Below are 18,658 nucleotides of genomic sequence, written 5' to 3'. Positions count from 1 at the left end.
TCATTGTACACCCTATTTGTTCTACCTTTAATTCAGGATGTGCAAATATCTCAAATGCAATTCCTTAGATAACCTGCTGCATAAATATGCTTGTGCTGTAGGCCATATGGTCTGACTGGAGCTTGACCATTAGATGCAACTTCAATATCTACAGCGCTGGATTTGTAATATCTGCACATCCCCTTATAAAAAAAAGCATAAAAGACAAAGACAGCTGCAAAGACTTAGTATATGAAAGTGCTGCTAGTGCGAAGAGGGAAGGAAATCAATTTGAAAACCTTGTTCAGCACTCCTTTAAGGGTACTGTCTGAACAAAATGAGGGCAAAGAATGCATTTAACCTGAAACAATTCACAATGAAAAACTATGCAAAAAACATGAAAATCGACCGCCGGTTATTGAGGAAGGTCTGACTAGTGATGTCTCCCATCAGTACCAGTTCCATGACCGTTCATTTGAAATAGTAAAACACAATGGTGACTCTGAGATTACAGGCTACGTGACCACACACCAAGTTATACATGTATGTGAATTGTTGCATCAGGGGGGGAAGTGCTGGGCTGTATCTGTTAAAGAACCCAGGGAAGGAGGGGAGGGGAAACTGAAAGAGGCTATACCTTACCAATGGGTTTCTGAAACTGTGGCTGTCCTGGTTGTTTAAAGAGAAGTAAAATCGGATGTGAACTCTACCCTGGAAAGATAAAGGCAGGGAAAGCCATTATAGGGAGTTCAACAGGGCACAATAAAATAGCTCTGTCTGTTTGCAGTGGTTTTCCTGCCACAGTCCCTGTTGCCCGTCTTGATTTTATATTTCTCCATGGGAACGCAATTGTCACCGTGGGCTGGTGGAGTCTGAGCAGTTTATTTTAGAGCCTGATGCAACTCCCATGTTAAAAGAATCAGAAGGCTTTTTACAGCTTCAGGACCACACTTACTCTATGTTAACATCTTAATCTCCACCCACTGCATTCTAGCTACACCCCTGCGAGTGAAACCTCATCCCCTGCGTTCTAGCTCCACCCCTGCAAGCGAAACCTCATCCCCTGCGAGTGAAACCTCATCCCCTGCGTTCTAGCTCCACCCCTGCAAGTGAAACCTCATCCCCTGCGTTCTAGCTCCACCCTTAGTGTTTTAGCCCTGCCTACTCACTCTGGGACAATGGCTCTGTTGCTTGGTAAGGGGTTCCACGTTTAGTCCTCTATACACGAACACACCAGTTAGTTTTTTTCAAGATCCTAAATATTGCTTTTGTATCTAAAATTCCTTTCCAGTGCACATGAAACAGCATGACAACTGGTGTTTCCTCTGTGCCCGTCACAGATTATAACACAAGCCTGTTCAGTTAGAAATCTCACACACAATTTTAGCATTTATAGGGTGGAATATCTATTAATTCCCAGGTGACAGTAGACACACATTCACCCTTTACATCAAGGACAAACATATACAATAATGCAGCTTGTAATGCAAATACAGTAATAACATAATAAATAAAACAAATAACTAAATACATACATAAAACCAGCATACAAACACATTGCTCACTTTAATAACCTTGGCACAGTCCCTTTATTTAAATAAGTTGCTGTTTTTTAAATGTACACAGAGCTAACAAAACATTGCCGATCGTATGCAAAGGAAAAGTCTGACAGTGACCAGTCTGTGATGCACTGTTTGGCCACCAGGGGGTTGTTTACTAAGGTCAGCATTTAATCTCTACATTTTATTGGAAAATATGAGATCTAAGAAATACATTGGCAATGACTTAGCTAGCTATGTGTGCTTTGAGACAGTTGTATAAGATGTGTCAGGCAACGTGGTGTGATGTCTGCAGCCTCACTCTCATGAATGAGTTAATGGACTGCAAGGAATTTTTGAATGTGGATCGAGAGTTTGGTGTTCTAGATACAGTTTGGAGATACCCAAAGGAAAGATCAGGACTGGGTTGTACAGTTACATAATTCACTATCAAAGACACATTGTAATCCTGCCAAGTCAAAACAAAAGCTACCAAGAATAATAAAATATATATATATATATCCATTTTGTATATGCATGAGTAGGATTAACAGGAACTCCTGTGGGAGTGTGGGGCCCTACCTCTGCTCCTCCTCCAGTTCCTTCCTGCTCATCATGGTCTCGTACTGACTGGCTCTCATCTTCCCCGGGCTGTACTTCAGGTTCACTTTGTATTCTTTTTCTTCATCGTCATCATGGTCATCACCATCCACTGAGAAACACAACGGGAACACACATTTAAACCTTCTCTAAAACAGCTGAAAAGATTTCCGGAGCTGCAAACTTGATTTAAGTTAGTCAAAATGGACTTTAAAAAAACATTAATTAAAAAACAAACAAACAAAGTCTTGAAAATAGGACCCCTAGATATCAGTGTGGTTTCAATCTCCTTCCTGCCTGATCCGGGACCACACTGCTTACAGTGATTTAAAACAATTGTTTTCAATATCAATTAATTAATTAATTAATTAATTAATTAATTAATTAATTTATTTATTTATTTAAAAAAAAGACTGAGGCTATAGGCACGTCAGTCTGTTTGAGAGAGGCCCAGAGTGAATGTTCAGGTCAGGATTAAGGGGATTCTTTGTACAGGGATCCTACCATGCCTAGCATGCCTGCTGGAAATTCTACCTTTCTCTTACTTCTACAATTTAACTTTGTTCATGTTTTTTTTCCCTTCCTTGCCTACATGACCAACTGCACCTATTGACAGTGGACCAATTCACATGTACTGTATACAAGGGTACGGTCTAATATGTGTAACATTAGCATAAACATGCCTCTCAACCTGGGACGGAGACCACATTACCAAAGAATATAGGAAGGTGAACTAAAACTCAGAGAGAGAGAGAGAGAGAGAGAGAGAGAGAGAGAGAGAGAGAGAGAGAGAGAGAGAGAGAGAGAGAGAGAGAGAGAGAGAGAGAGAGAGAGAGAGAGAGAGAGAGAGAGAGAGAGGAGAGAGGAGTGTTGAAGCTACACATACCCAGCTCTGGAGAAGCCTGCACTGACCCCACAGTCTCTGCCTCACTCTCTCGTTCCTGAAAGACAAAGAAAACAGGAGTTAATGAGGGTTTGATACACAGGACTCACACACAGTTACACCCTCTGCAAAGATACATTAAAACAATAAGGCTGATACTTCTTACTGCAAGTCTTACATTTGAACTGCAAACCACAAGTTAATAATCTTGTGTAGCGGTTCTTACTGTTCAAGGAGGACCAAGAGGACAAGCCTAGCTGTAAACTGTACAACCATGCACATTTAAAAAAAAAAATAAAAAATACTAAGGGGGAAATTCACAATGCCATTTACTTCAAATTGTGTTTAGCACATTTGTGTTTTAAGAAAAGAAAAAAACAGTTAGTTAAAAAGTACAGAACTAGAAATGAACAATGTAAAAATATTGAAAAGCCCTTGAATTAAATTCCAGAGAGTTGTTTATTTCTAATACTGACATAATGACACATTGGAGTATGTGACTGAATTCCCCCTTGCCATTTAAGTTGCTAACCGCTTAAACATGTAGACCTATACAGCCAGAATCAGGATTATAGCAAAATTGGCGATTTCTTTACACACAATGGTATGGGAAGGGTAGCAATGATTCCCCCTTTCAAAGACTGATGAGTTGATTTAGCGGATCTTAGTACCACCAAAAACACCTGAAGCCATTCAGCCCATCAATGCTCATCCGGTTTCTAGTAGCTGTTCGATGTCAAAACTTTTTCAAGGCCGGGTCCTAAAGGATCCCAGTGGATCAGTATCAACAACATGGCGAGGTATCCCATTCCATCCCTCATCACTCTCTGTGTAAAGAAGTGTCTCCTACCTCAACATTGAGAGGTATCCCATTCCATCCCTCATCACTCTCAGTGTAAAGAAGTGTCTCCTACCTCAACATTGCGAGGTATCCCATTCCATCCCTCATCACTCTCAGTGTAAAGAAGTGTCTCCTACCTTAACAACATGGCGAGGTATCCCATTCCATCCCTCATCACTCTCTGTGTAAAGAAGTGTCTCCTACCTTAACAACAACATGGCGAGGTATCCCATTCCATCCCTCATCACTCTCTGTGTAAAGAAGTGTCTCCTACCTCAACATGGTGAGGTATCCCATTCCATCCCTCATCACTCCTGTGTAAAGAAGTGTCTCCTACCTCAACATTGCGAGGTATCCCATTCCATCCCTCATCACTCTCTGTGTAAAGAAGTGTCTCCTACCTCAACATGGTGAGGTATCCCATTCCATCCCTCATCACTCTCTGTGTAAAGAAGTGTCTCCTACCTCAACATGGCGAGGTATCCCATTCCATCCCTCATCACTCTCTGTGTAAAGAAGTGTCTCCTACCTCAACATTGCGAGGTATCCCATTCCATCCCTCATCACTCTCTGTGTAAAGAAGTGTCTCCTACCTCAACATGGCGAGGTATCCCATTCCATCCCTCATCACTCTCTGTGTAAAGAAGTGTCTCCTACCTCAACATGGCGAGGTATCCCATTCCATCCCTCATCACTCTCTGTGTAAAGAAGTGTCTCCTACCTCAACATGGCGAGGTATCCCATTCCATCCCTCATCACTCTCTGTGTAAAGAAGTGTCTCCCACCTCAACAACATGGCGAGGTATCCCATTCCATCCCTCATCACTCTCTGTGTAAAGATGCATCTCCTGCCCTCTATCGCGACTTCATTTACAACTGTGTCCTCTGGTCCTAGTTTCTGTGCTGCACTTAGTGCAGATGAAAGGGTTAATTTTAAAGATTTTAAAGATTTCAAATCAAGTCATACGAAAGGCTGCATCCCTGGTGTGTGACCCAGATTGATAAGGAAGATGAGGATATGGCAGCGGTAATGAGAGTTTTGACCACACGGTTCGTTGACTCAGATCAATCTGCAGCTAAAGGGATTAAAGCCACAGACAGGGAGTCAGCAATAAGCCCTCCATTTCCCAGCTCTCTCCCAACTGCTGGAACAGAAACACTGTTGTTTTTGATTTCTTAAAGCATATATATATATATATATATATATATATATATATATATATATATATATATATAATAAATAAATAAATAATCTAAAATTATTAACTTAATCACAGGGTTTCTCATGCTCCTCCTCCCCCCCCCCCCCAAACAAGCTTGTGGCTGCCAGATTAAAAGTTCAAATAAAACCAGGCAGAGGTTTTTTTTTATTTGTTTTTTTATTTCCAGACCATCATATATTATGCATTTCCCATGCTTTATTTACGTGTGCTTTGATTCTCCACGCTTACTGTGCTGTGCTATACCAGCACCGCAGTAAATGTTACTAAAGCATGGGTATGCATCAAGCGCCATGACTAAAAACAACAGATACATGAAATAGTGTAACAGTGACCTGGTAAATGTGAGTGTAAACTGTGGCAGCAGAAACACCCAGAGAGCTGTCCTAATGTTATTAACCCTCGCAATAGATATATAGTACATACGTATGTCACACTTACATATCTGCATAGATCTGGAAAACCACTTACCTAATGGTGATGAAACTTGGTATGAACATCATGAAGCGGAAGTCACATTATTACATTATGGGGATATATGAGTGTGATTGTCTGTATATGTAAGCTATACAAGAAGTTATTCTACGAACATTTAAATACACTTAAGAATGATACCAACACCTTTGCCTTATAAAAAACTGTTAGACTGATTATTAATTAGCGCAATGTGACTGTCCATTGGGTATGCATATTATATTTTTTTGTTTAAATAATTGTAGATATAATTATTTATTTTATGAATCTTTTTCAATTCTTTCCAGGTAGGTATCTTTAATGGGAATTTAGTTTTTAACACAACGGTGCTGTTGAAGGTACAAAAGGATAGGCACCACTAGCTCACTGGGGATATGTATATAATATACTGTCTGCTATTTGTCAGCTGTTGCAGAGCCTCCAACCAAAGTATCTAAGTGTACAACATGGAACGCAAGACTAGAGATTGCAGGCTGAATAATATCTGTGGAATATATGAAAATGATCCAATGACTCATCCTGGAATGAACAACCCAGCCAACCTGCATCACCCCTCAACTTTCCACCAGTGGCAGCTGCACTGAACTGACACAAACAGTCTGAACACCACACACTTGGAAGCTGCTAGCTCAAAGCAGCTTTTAAAGTGATTGGTAGCTAACAAAATAATAACATACTTTTCTAATGTAATGCACATTGATTCACTATATAGGCACCAAACGTGTATTTCTAACTTGGTCAAATAAATGCTCTCTGGTACCACACTTGGTTAAATAAATCTCTGTTTTCATGCCTCGCTTTTACCTTGACAATAAAATTGTCTCCACCCCTTCAAGGCCTTCTTTCCTGTCCTTAATAAACCAGTGACTTCCCTCAACAACGGACATGCTTTGCAATATGCATAAACTCTAAAACCCCTTTTCCACCTGCCTGCACACCTGAGCCGAGCTGAGCTGGTGACGTGTCGAGCCAGCTTGGTACGGCTCGGGTAGCTTGAGCTGCGTTTACACTAGAGAAAGGCGAGCAGAGCTGAGAGACATCACACATAATGAACGTGCTGAGTCGCAAGTTTATGATGCATTGCACAGCGTTTAAAGTGGTTTGAAAAAGGTGCCGGTATGCACAAAAATGTAAAACAATTGGCATGGGTTGGATGATTTTACCACATTTCAGCCAGAGCTATGGATTATGTGTTGTTTTTCAATGCCATCTACAATATGTTAAGGTTTTCTAAAGGACCTGTTAGTGTTTTAATGTTATATATACAACGAAAACATCTAATTGTCAATTGCTTTTAGATTAAAATAATTGTTTTTATTACCATGTTCAAAATGAAACCGTACATATTTGTCTTCAATAATAAGAACGAGACGTTTGTGAATGGTTGTTTGAGTAGCTTGCTACAGCACTGCCCCTTTAAAAAAATAAATACACAAAACCAGAGCTGAAAGGTCACAGCACACACTTCTACAGTGTCCATGAAAGCTCAGAAAAAAAGACTAAAAAACAGATAAACCTCTCGTTTAACTACAGTTTGCATTAAATAAAAAATATGTTCAACGGCACATGTTAGTACTTTTTTTAGCCATGTTTAGTTTTGGAGAAAATATTTGTTTTCAAAAGACTACTTGGGTACATCGCATTGTGTGAAAAAAAGTTTCAAGAAATAAAATGTAAGTGTGCGCAAGCCCGCTTTCTTTAAAAAATAAATGAGCAGGCACTGTGTGTATACGAAGATCACAACTGGGAGTTCACAGTAACATACGATCTGTGTTCAGCAGGTAGAAAGCATGTTGTGCATGTCTGTGCTTTGAGGTCCTGCAGCAATATCCGGCACAATAATAATAACACTATGTAACACAATTTTTGTTCCTGGGTAAGAACATAAGAACATAAGAAAGTTTACAAACGAGAGGAGGCCATTCAGCCCATCTTGCTCGTTTGGTTGTTAGTAGCTTATTGATCCCAGAATCTCATCAAGCAGCTTCTTGAAGGATCCCAGGGTGTCAGCTTCAACAACATTACTGGGGAGTTGGTTCCAGACCCTCACAATTCTCTGTGTAAAAAAGTGCCTCCTATTTTCTGTTCTGAATGCCCCTTTATCTAATCTCCATTTATGACCCCTGGTCCTTTTTTCTTTTTTCAAGTCAAAAGAAGTCCCCCTGGTTGACATTGTCTATACCTTTTAGGATTTTGAATGTTTGAATCAGATCGCCGCGTAGTCTTCTTTGTTCAAGACTGAATAGATTCAATTTTTAGCCTGTCTGCATACGACATGCCTTTTAAACCTGGGATAACTCTGGTTGCTCTTCTTTGCACTCTTTCTAGAGCAGCAATATCCTTTTTGTAACGAGGTGACCAGAACTGAACACAATATTCTAGGTGAGGTCTTACTAATGCATTGTAGAGTTTTAACATTACTTCCCTTGATTTAAATTCAACACTTCTCACAATATATCCGAGCATCTTGTTAGCCTTTTTTATAGCTTCCCCACATTGTCTAGATGAAGACATTTCTGAGTCAACATAAACTCCTAGGTCTTTTTCATAGTTCCCTTCTTCAATTTCACTAGTGTTATTTCCTAATTGCTTAGGCCTCAAAAAGTATAGAAAATGGCTATTATTCCCCACAAACTTTGCTTTTGTGACCAGGACAGTGATATTTTGAAATTTACCTATTTCCAATGAGAAAACGGGCGAATTTGTGTTTTTTCGTTCACATAAAGTCCGAAAAAAACAACATATGAATCCAAATTAACACGTATTTATACTAAAGTAATACAAAAATGACTACAAAAGATTTAGAAGTGAGTAGTTTTTCGAGATTTACGATTATACTGTAAATCACTTTCACGTTCATGAATCAGCCCCCAAATGTAGTCTCCCATCATGTTCTCGTTATACTGTCCTTGGTAGCGGCGTTCAAAGTCCAGTATATCCTGGTGGAAGCGCTCGCCTTGCTCCTCCGAGTACGCTCCCATGTTCTCCTTGAATTTATCAAGATGAGCATCAAGGATATGGACTTTGAGCCGTAGTTCTTCACCAGAGTCTCAACCAGCTCCACATAGTTTTCGGCCTTGTGATTGCCCAGGAAGCCCCGAACCACTGCGACAAAGCTGTTCCAAGCCGCTTTCTCCTTACTAGTGAGTTTCTTTATCTGTGGTCCGACGAAGACACCGGCTTAGACCTTTGCCTCAGACAGCTTAGGGAAGAAGTCTTGAAGGTACTTGAAGGCTGCCAACTCCTTATCTAGAGCTCTGACAAATTGTTTCATAAGGCCCAATTTGATGTGCAGTGGTGGCATCAGCACCTTCCGGGGGTCCACCAGTGGCTCCCACTTGACGTTGTTCCTCCCCACAGAGAACTCGGTTCGCTGTGGCCAGTCCCGCCTGTGGTAGTGCGCCTTGGTGTCCCTGCTGTCCCAAAGGCAAAGATAGCAGGGAAACTTGGTAAAACCGCCTTGGAGACCCATCAGGAATGCCACCATTTTGAAGTCTCCTATGACCTTGATGCCATCTCAGAAAAATGCAGATATGTATCCACTTAGGCAGCTGGAACTAAACTGAACTGGTGGGCTTAAGGCCCCTGTATTTATACTACTATTTATATTACTGGAAAGTTCTAAAAAGTTCTAGAAGTTACTCCAAGTTTACTCAGCACTGAATCTATCTGGAATGTTCTGGAAAATAGGTACATTTCAAAATATCACTGTCCTGGTCACAAAAGCAAAGTTTGTGGGGAATAATAGCCATTTTCTATACTTTTGAGGCATAAGCAATTAGGAAATAACACTTACTACCCAGGAACCAAAAAAAAAAAAAATTGTTACACGGTGTAATCCCATTGTGAAACTAGAAAATCAAAGGTCTGCAGTATTGTGTCCCTGTAAATTCTGTTTGGTCAAAAGTGCAGTTGGAAACGACAGCTGACCGACAGAGGGATGACAACGATTGAAGAGGATTGTGACATCTGAACAGCATCAAATCAACAGTGCACAAGAACGCCAACACTGCCCGCACAGCTCTCTCCAGAGCCACTCCAGCACCAGCCTGACCCTGACACTCTCACAAAGAGCCCCCGGACTCCACCAGCTGACTGCTCAGAGTACCTGCTCACCCGGACAGCTGTATGTGAGTGGAGTCAGCCGTTCTACCTGCACAACGACTAGAGTGACCCCTGCCTACCCTTGAGATATACTGGTATCCCTGAATAGATCATTGTTCTATTTTCATATCAATGCCGAGAATGTGCTATTGTGCAATTACTACAATGCAAAAACTCTGTTAAGGTCTGGCAAGGCAAGTGGTTTGTTGATTATTATTATTTTATTATTTATTTCTTAGCAGACACCCTTACCCAGGGTGACTTACAGTTGTACACAAAAAATACATAAAGAATTACAGTACAATTAAGAACAAGATACAAAATACAATAACTTTAGTCCTAATAAGAGCAAATACAAAACACAGTACGATTTGATATTGCGGCAGTTCAAAAGCAGGTAACAGTGTTGATAGTTACATCAGGGTTAGATACGATTGCAGGTGAAATACAAAATACAACAGACTGGGTTAAGTGCAGGATTAAATACAGTAAACAAGGGAACAGATAAGTGCAAGTTGAAGTGCATTAAGGCAGAGTGCTATATTGTCCAGAAGGGACGAGTTGAGTTTTACAGGTTGTCGAAGAGGTGTGTCTTGAGGAGGCGCCAGAAGGTGGTGAGGGACTGGGCAGTCCTGACATCTGTAGGAAGGTCGTTCCACCACTGCGGGGGCGAGGGTGGAGAAGGAGCGGACTCTGGTGGCAGGGGAGCGTAGAGGAGGTACAGCCAGTCTTCTAGTACAGGTGGAGCAGAGAGGTCGAGTGGGGGTGTAGGGAGAGATGAGGGTCTGGAGGTAGCTGGGTGCAGTCTGGTCAAGGCATCTGTAGGCGAGTCTTGAACTGGATGCGAGCGTGATCGGGAGACAGTGGAGTGAGCGGAGGAGTGTAGCGTGGGAGAAGCGAGGCAGAGAGAACACTAGGCGAGCAGCGGAGTCCTGGATGAGTGGCGGACGGGATGCAGGGAGTTGCAGTAGTCTAGGCGGGAGAGTACCAGGGCCTGGACGAGGAGTTGCGTGGAGTAGTTGGCGAGGAAGGGTTGGATTCTTCGTATGTTGCTCAGGAAGAAATGGCAGGTGCGTGCTAGAGTGGAGATGTGCTGGGAGTAGGAGAGGAATGGAGATAGAGATCAGAGGAGGGAGAAGATGAGGAGGGGAAGAAAAGGAGGTCAGATTTAGACAGGTTGAGTTAGAGGTGATGCGAGTGCATCCAGGAGGAGACAGCAGACAGATAGGCAGAGATATGGGAGGGGATGGTGGGGTCAGAGGTGGGGAAGGAGAGGAAGATCTGAGCATCTTCAGCATAAAAATGGTATGAGAAACCATAGGATGCGATGAGGGGGTCCAGGGAGCAGTGTAAAGAGAGAACACGAGAGGACCCAAGACTGGTCCTTGGGGGACTCCTGTTGAGAGAGGGTGAGGTGTGGAGGTTGAGCAGCGCCAGGTTACCTGGTAGGTGCGGTCAGAAATGTAGAACCAGGCCAGAGCAGTGCCGGAGATTTAGCGAGTTATTGACAGACAGGAGAGCAGTTTCAGTGGAGTGAGCAGAGCGGAAACCAGATTGGAGAGAGTCGAGCAGAGAGTGGTTAGACAGGAAAGCAGAGAGCTGGCGGTGTACTGCCCGCTCGAGGGTTTTAGAGAGGAAGGGTAGCAGGGAGACAGGACGGTAGTTCTGGAGGGAGGTGGGGTCGAGGGTAGCTTTTTGAGGAGGGGGGTGAGAGACTTATTTGAAGGCATTGGGAAAGAGGCCAGAGAGGAGAGAGGTGTTGAGAAGGGAGGAGATGAAGGGGAGTAGAGCAGAAGCAGCAGCTTGAAAGAGGCAAGTAGGGAGAGGGTCCAGTGCGCACGTGGTTGGTTTGTGGCCCTGAAGGAGGGAAGAGAGGTCAGAGTCTGAGAGGGGAGGTCAGAGTCAGAGAGTCTGATTATATTGTAGCGCAGGCAGGCGCATCACATAGGGCGAGGCAATCCACACCACAGGCGGAGGGCGAGCGCGAACCCGGGACCTCTCGCACTAATGCATAGCGCCGATACCGCTGTACAAAAGAATTGGCTCCTTTGCAAGGAGCATATATCGGGCTTATGTCTTTGTGTGTGATTACGTCACCTACCAGCCCTACTGCTGCCTTCCCCCTTGCACGCTACAATATATTGAGGGACACCAAGACAGTTTGTCTACTTGCATCACATGCCTTTTAACATGGTATGATGCAGGGTGTGCTTTAATAAAGGAGCATCACTGAACAGGGCTCTGTATAAAATGCTGACTCTCTCTTCCCAGAGCCCAACTATGGACCTCCGCATTTGCTGGCCACAAAAACAAACTGTAACCATGACGGGATAGAAAGAATGCCATGCTTAAATAAGAAATAAAAGGCTGATCGTTTAACAAAATAGAAATGTTTGTTGAAACAACAGCAAGGGCTTGTGTTCTATCCAGCCCAGAGAATGGTGGCTCAGTGGGACAGAACTCAGGTTGGGTCTGTTTCTTAAAAGAATAAATTACATTTAAAAAAGAGTAAATCTGTTTTGCTGTTGGTCTATTTTTTTTACCCCCCCCCCCCCCCCGGAAACAAAATGAGTCCATGTCTCCCGAGGCCACCGTTAATAGGACCCCTCTGAGAAATAAGGCCCCAATGGGGCTTTCACGGCAGAAAGTCATAAGCTTGTCTAAATATTGCCCTGAAGTTTAGACAAAAATAATTGAAAATCAATTTGTTTTTTTACCACTCATGATAAAAAAAAAAAAAAAAAAAAATGTGGGGTCAGGTGGGGTTCTGTTACCTGTAACAGGAAGTGAATGGCAAGCTAAAACCAAGTACTTCCCACAAAATAAATGGAAAGAAAGACTGCAACAGCAAAAACAGATGTATGCAAACATGGTGTGATGTACAGATGGACAGACAGACAGACAGACTCGGATACTCTCAATAACATTACTACCACGTTTAGTGACAACTGAATAACCGGTTTTCCAGATGTATGCAAAAAAAACAAAAAAAAGGAGAGAGACATACAGACGCGTACAACCACCTCCATTCTATCCCTGTCACAGGGAATTTTATCCCCGGCTGGGAATAATAAGAGTCAAGAGTTACTCAACACAAACATCTTATTCTTGGAATTGATCTCTTGTGCTGGAACCTGTTTATAGTTCTAATTCTTCAACTCAGCCTGGTTATTCTTCTCCCCAATAACCATGTCTAGTTGATGATGGGGTTTTTTATTGGAATACACCAGAAGGATACGAATGCAACATGTAAATAATACACAAAGCAATGGCAGATATTGCAGCTACTGTGGCTAGGATGTTTGATGACAGAGATAATTGATATCCTGCTCTTTCCTCTACCAGTGTGCAAGCTTTTAGAGAAGTTTTGTGGGCATTTGAAGGCAGTCTTTTCGCAATGCTTTCCTTGCTGGTTATCAAGATTTGTTTCTTAACCCTTTCCATGCTTTCCATAAAACAAACAAACAAAACAAAAAAACAAATTGGATATATCCCAGCTTATCGAAAGCGGGTGGAGATCAGAATCCCAAATGATAACTCACTTTGTTGATAATTAAACATAGGTCACCAAAGCACCTCATTTATTTTTATTTTAATTTACTTCAAATAATAACAATAATATCAAAACCGATATAATTCTTAAAATCACCAAACGCAAAACAAGCTAGCTCCACAGAGTTCCTAACTAAATATCAAGTTGCAGCATCAACTGCTGCTCCTCTTTCCTTTTATTTGTTCAGATTCCAGAAAGGTAACTTATTCAGTTTGTTCTCCACTGTGTTATCCAACAGATGACGGACAACTATGCCTACACCCTGCGCTTTTAAAACAAGGATGCAACGTCAGCAATAAACTCTTAAAGGCACAGGCAGCCCTTAGGACTGCCTCAGTATGTATGTGGTTACAAATCTACACTAATAAAATACTAATAAAAAGTGCAAAAAAGTAATGCAAGTACAGAAATGTACAGTACAGGTAAGCTACATTACTGCAAATTACATATAGAGCTACTTATGGAGCTACATGAGTATCAAATAGAAATGGGTTACTCGAGAAGAAATAATTCAATTAATGTTGACAGATTAGTAAATGTGGTAAAAAAATCGGTATAGGGATAACCTTTTAAAATTACAGTGGGAAAAATAGCCAGTTCCCATATAGGTAACTTAGCATTCACTGAAAAGAATGGGTTCTATATTTCTGGCACTCATACACAGCTAAGGAGACCGGTCCCAGAGTTAAGTCGCGGAACCATTATTATTATTATTATTATTTATTTCTTAGCAGACGCCCTTATCCAGGGTGACTTACAATCGCAAGCAAATACATTCAAGTGTTACAATACAAGTAATACAATAAGAGCAAGAAATACAATAATTTTTGTTCAAGTGTGACAAACCACAATTCAATAATACAGCAGATAATAGTGATAGTTACATCAGGATATGATTAAATAGTGATAGTTACATCAGGATATGATTAAGTACAAAATACTACAGGTTAAACACTTACAATATTCTGAAGTACAGGATTAAATGCAGTAAAATAGGGGGCAGATAAGAGCAAAATAAAGCACATTTAAATGAAGGGTGATAGTGTCCCAGGATACAACAGAGGAGTTCTACAGGTGCTGTTTGAAGAGGTGAGTCTTAAGGAGGCGCCGGAATGTGGTCAGGGACTGGGCAGTCCTGACATCTGTAGGAAGGTCGTTCCACCACTGCGGAGCGATGGTGGAGAAGGAGCGGGCTCTGGAGGCAGGGGAACCATGCTGACTCCAGAGCAAACAAAGGAGTCCTTCAGATCCTTTATATATATATATATATTACACACACATACATACATACACACATATATACATACACACAGTGCTGTGAAAAAGTATTTGCCCCCTGTCTGATTTTCTGCATTTTTTCACATTTTTCACATTGTATTTGGTCAGATTTTTTTGTGGGTTGTAGTAGTATATAGAGGGAGTCCGAGAGAAAAAAATACACCAAAGTTTGGTGCTTCTTTCATTTATTTGGTGTGCAAGGTAATCAAAAATGCAATCTTCAGGTGTGAAAAAGTTATTGCCCACCCCCCCTAGTTAACTCAACCCAATTAAAGGGATAATTAGGGTCAGCTGTTTGAGTACTTTGGTTAACAACCAGGCCTGATTTGGGCCAGCCCTGCCCAATATAAATCTGACTAACTTTGGCCCTTACCATCAGAGTGAAGTTATCAGCACACAGGTTCTAGAGCAGGGGTGGGCAATTCCGGTCCTGGAGGGCCTGTGTCCCTCCTGGCTTTTGTTCCAACTGTGCTCTAAATTACTTAATTAGACCAATAATTGGTAATAAATTGGTCCAATTAAGTAATTTAGGGCAAAGTTGGAACAAAAGCCAGGAGGGACATAGGCCCTCCAGGACCGGAATTGCCCACCCCTGTTCTAAAGGCACATCATGCCACGAACAAAAGAAATTCCTGAAGACCTCCGGAAAAAAGTTGTTGATGCCTATCAGTCTGGAAAGGGTTACAATGCCATTTCTAAGGCTCTGGGTCTCCACCGAACCACAGTCAGAGCCATATTGTCCAAATGGAGAAAGTTTGGGACAGTAGTGAATCTTCCCAGGAGTGGCCATCCTGCCAAAATCTCTCCAAGAGCAAGCCGTAAAATTGTCCAGGAAGTCACAAAGAACCCTAGAACATCATCCACGGATCTGCAGGCCACTCTCGCCTCGGCTAAGGTCAGTGTTCATGACTCCACCATCAGAAAGACACTGGGCAAAAATGGGATTCATGGCTCACTAAGACGGAAACCTTTGCTCACTAAGAAGAACATGAATGCGCATCTCAAGTTTGCCAAAAAGCACCTGGATGATCCTCAAGAGTTCTGGAACAATGTTCTATGGACAGATGAGTCAAAAGTGGAACTTTTTGGCCGACATGGGCCCCGTTATGTCTGGCAAAAACCAAACACTGCATTCCACAGTAAGAACCTCATAGCAACGGTCAAGCATGGTGGTGGTAGTGTCATGGTGTGGGGATGCCTTGCCATCAGTGAAGGAACCATGAATTCTGCTCTGTATCAGAGAATTCTACAGGAGAATGTCAGGCCATCCGTCTGTGAGCTGAAGCTGAAGCGCAGCTGAGTCATGCAGCAAGACAATGATCCAAAACAGTTTTGGAATGGCCTAGTCAAAGTCCAGACCTAAACCCCATTGAGATGTTGAGGCAGGACCTGAAACGAGCAGTTCATGCTCGAAAACCCACAAATGTCACTGAGTTGAAGCAGTTCTGCATGGAGGAGTGGGCCAAAATTCCTCCACGGCGCTGTGAGAGACTAATCAGTAACTACAGGAAGCGTTTGGTTGCAGTTATTGCTGCTAAAGGTGGCGTAACCAGTTATTGAGTCTAAGGGGGCGATTTACATTTTCACACGGGGGCATTGGGTGTTGCATAACTTTCTTCAATAAATAAATGAAATATGTATCACATTTTTGTGTTATTTGTTCACTCAGGGACCCTTTTATCTAATATTAGGTTTTGGTTGAAGATCTGATAACATTCAGTGTCAAAAATATGCAAAAATGCAGACGGGGCAAATACTTTTTCACAGCACTATAATTTTTTTTTATATATATATATATATATATATATATATATATATATATATATATATATTTTACAAGTAAAATGCTTGCAAGCTGGTATCATTTTGGTGGATGTTATTTTCATTTCTTCCCACTTTGTGAATATGCAGAATATAGGGTTGCCCCTCCAGTCCAGTCGACCCAGCACAAGGGGAGGAGTTGTTTTTACAGTCAGTAAGAAGCAGAGACTATTCAAACAAACTCTAAATATAAAAACAACCACAAAAATGAGGCATGTCAAATTATGCAAAACATCTTGACGTGTTTTACTTTCCGTCTGGTCCTGTGTGATCATGTTTGACAGCAAAGAACAAACGCCAGTCATTACAGTAACAGATACAATGAGGTTAAGGCCTCACAAGCATGTGGCTTGTTACTGGGTTTGTAATGTTAATAGCTTGATTTTCCTTTTATAAATCACTGTACATTGTGTAAAGCCACTTCTGAATCTGTCCTCTTCTGCTTTATCATGCTACCGGATTGTGACTCTGCCATTTTAAGCCATCTTGATTTGATCGGTTTCTGTTTTTCCAACAAGCCATAAGTTTGAGAGAATGAATCTCCCACTGAGGACGCTGTCTCCTGTCAGGATCAACGATAAAACTTGATAGTAAAATGTGTGCAATATGGGAAGCCCTTATATATTATATAAAGCATTAAGTGGATGGAATTTAAAAAAAAAAAATCACAACAACCACCCACTTCTTGTGACGGAGTCATTACAAGCTTTTCATATCGGTAGATAATTGACCACCTCACTGAATCATGCATATCAAATCTCATTGATAAGCGTTTCTAATATCCCAAGTTTATGTGCTTGCTTTCAAAGCAGGATGTTGCAGTCACAGCTGTTTTATAAAGGCTTTCCATTGTCCCTGCAAATATTAAAAGCTGTCCTGTTCAAATGGAAATGCATGTTTGCTATAGCATGTGTTTCTTTCGAACTGCATATCTGAGACTTCTGGAGCGAATAGAAGAGCAAAATGGTAAGATTTATAGAATTATTGTTAGCTACAATTACTTTAAAACCAGAACAGCAAAAAACATGGGATCTAGTTACTGCAAGAACACCAACAATTAATTAATATGCTGCAGTGGCTAAGATTGTGGATTTATTATTATTATTAGTTTATTTAGCAGACGCCTTTATCCAAGGTGACTTACAGAGACTAGGGTGTGTGAACTATGCATCAGCTGCAGAGACACTTACAAATTACATCTCACCCGAAAGATGGAGCACAAGGAGGTTAAGTGACTTGCTCAGGGTCACACAATGAGTCAGTTGCTGAGGTGGGATTTGAACCGGGGACCTCCTGGTTACAAGCCCTTTTCTTTAACCACTGGACCACAAAGCCACCTATTTATTTAGCAACATGGTAAAAATCACAGTTGGTTTACTGATACTATCAGGGGAGAACACAAATCCTTCTCTTAGCATCAGTCACCTGGATAGGGATGTTGCAAATGCATTATGTTTTTAATTAATGTGTGCTCTTTATCATACATGTGCACTGGTGGCAAGGGTAAAAAAACCCCCCAAAAACCACAGATTAACTTTCTCTTGACTGCTTCTTTTACTGTTGTGCAATTATCCAGAGTTCTGCGGCTCCAGAGTTCTATAGCTCTTAGTCACGAGTTGTTAATGTCTTCCCCAACCTCACTGGAAAACAACAGTAATGGAACTTAATTGAGAAAATAGAATTCAGCAGTGTATCAAATACTATAGATGAATGAGTTCCATCTCTATAGCCCAGTGGTCTCCAATCCTGGTCCTGGAGGGCTGGTGACCCTCCTGGTTTTTGTTCTAACTGTAGACTAAATTATTTAATTGGACCAATTAAGCCTCTCATAAGCACTTAATTGCACCATTATCAGCGATGTATATGCAACAGAAGCCACTGGTAGATTACAAAAACGATTAATTAATAACTTAGGCTAGGTAGTTGTTATCTAAGTGTTTTTATTCTTTCAATTAAATTATATTCATTGAAAAAGGCAAGAGAGAACCAGATGGTTATTTTTTATTGTTTTGGTTTAATATAATATAGCAGGCTAATGTTCCTATTGAAGTAGGCTACAATATATTTTGTTCATTAAAAAGTTGTCATTGTTCATTGTTGAAATTAATGTTCACCTTTAATATTTTGTTGTGTACTACTCATTTAATCAAACCAAGTAGTGTAAGAAGTTGCTTGTATTGTTCATGACGTTTTTCAAATCAAGTAGGCTTATTTGTGTATAAAAAACGTTAATAGAGTTGCAGCCAGTGTCATCTTACTTAAAGGCACTCAAGCTGAAATTGTAAAGTAATTTAAAATAGGGTACAAACGTGGCAGCGGACTGTCTCTCTTTAGCGAGCACGCAAGAACTTCCAGACTTGATACAAC

General features: G+C 41.3%; 1 protein-coding gene across 4 annotated transcripts in view; it reads right to left on the bottom strand.

The window, feature by feature from the left end:
• The window catches only part of LOC117424655 (nucleolin-like), a 49,984-nt gene that overhangs the window by 15,502 nt on the left and 15,824 nt on the right, over positions 1-18,658 (bottom strand). For 2 of the 4 annotated variants that reach the window (XM_058992506.1, XM_034041248.3), the window contains exons 2-4: positions 3,004-3,058; positions 2,100-2,229; positions 622-690 (exon numbers count right to left, since the gene is read on the bottom strand). In XM_058992506.1, the coding sequence (XP_058848489.1) occupies positions 657-690; positions 2,100-2,229; positions 3,004-3,058 (219 nt within the window). In that variant the 3' untranslated portion in view covers positions 622-656. The remainder of the gene's footprint in view (positions 1-621; positions 691-2,099; positions 2,230-3,003; positions 3,059-18,658) is intronic. The other 2 variants (XM_034041247.3, XM_034041249.3) reach the window with 1 other exon arrangement.

This window comes from Acipenser ruthenus, chromosome 19 (genome assembly GCF_902713425.1).
Source record: "Acipenser ruthenus chromosome 19, fAciRut3.2 maternal haplotype, whole genome shotgun sequence".
In the NCBI taxonomy this organism is placed as follows: Eukaryota; Metazoa; Chordata; class Actinopteri; order Acipenseriformes; family Acipenseridae; genus Acipenser; species Acipenser ruthenus.
This window is presented reverse-complemented; position numbering and strand designations above follow the sequence as displayed.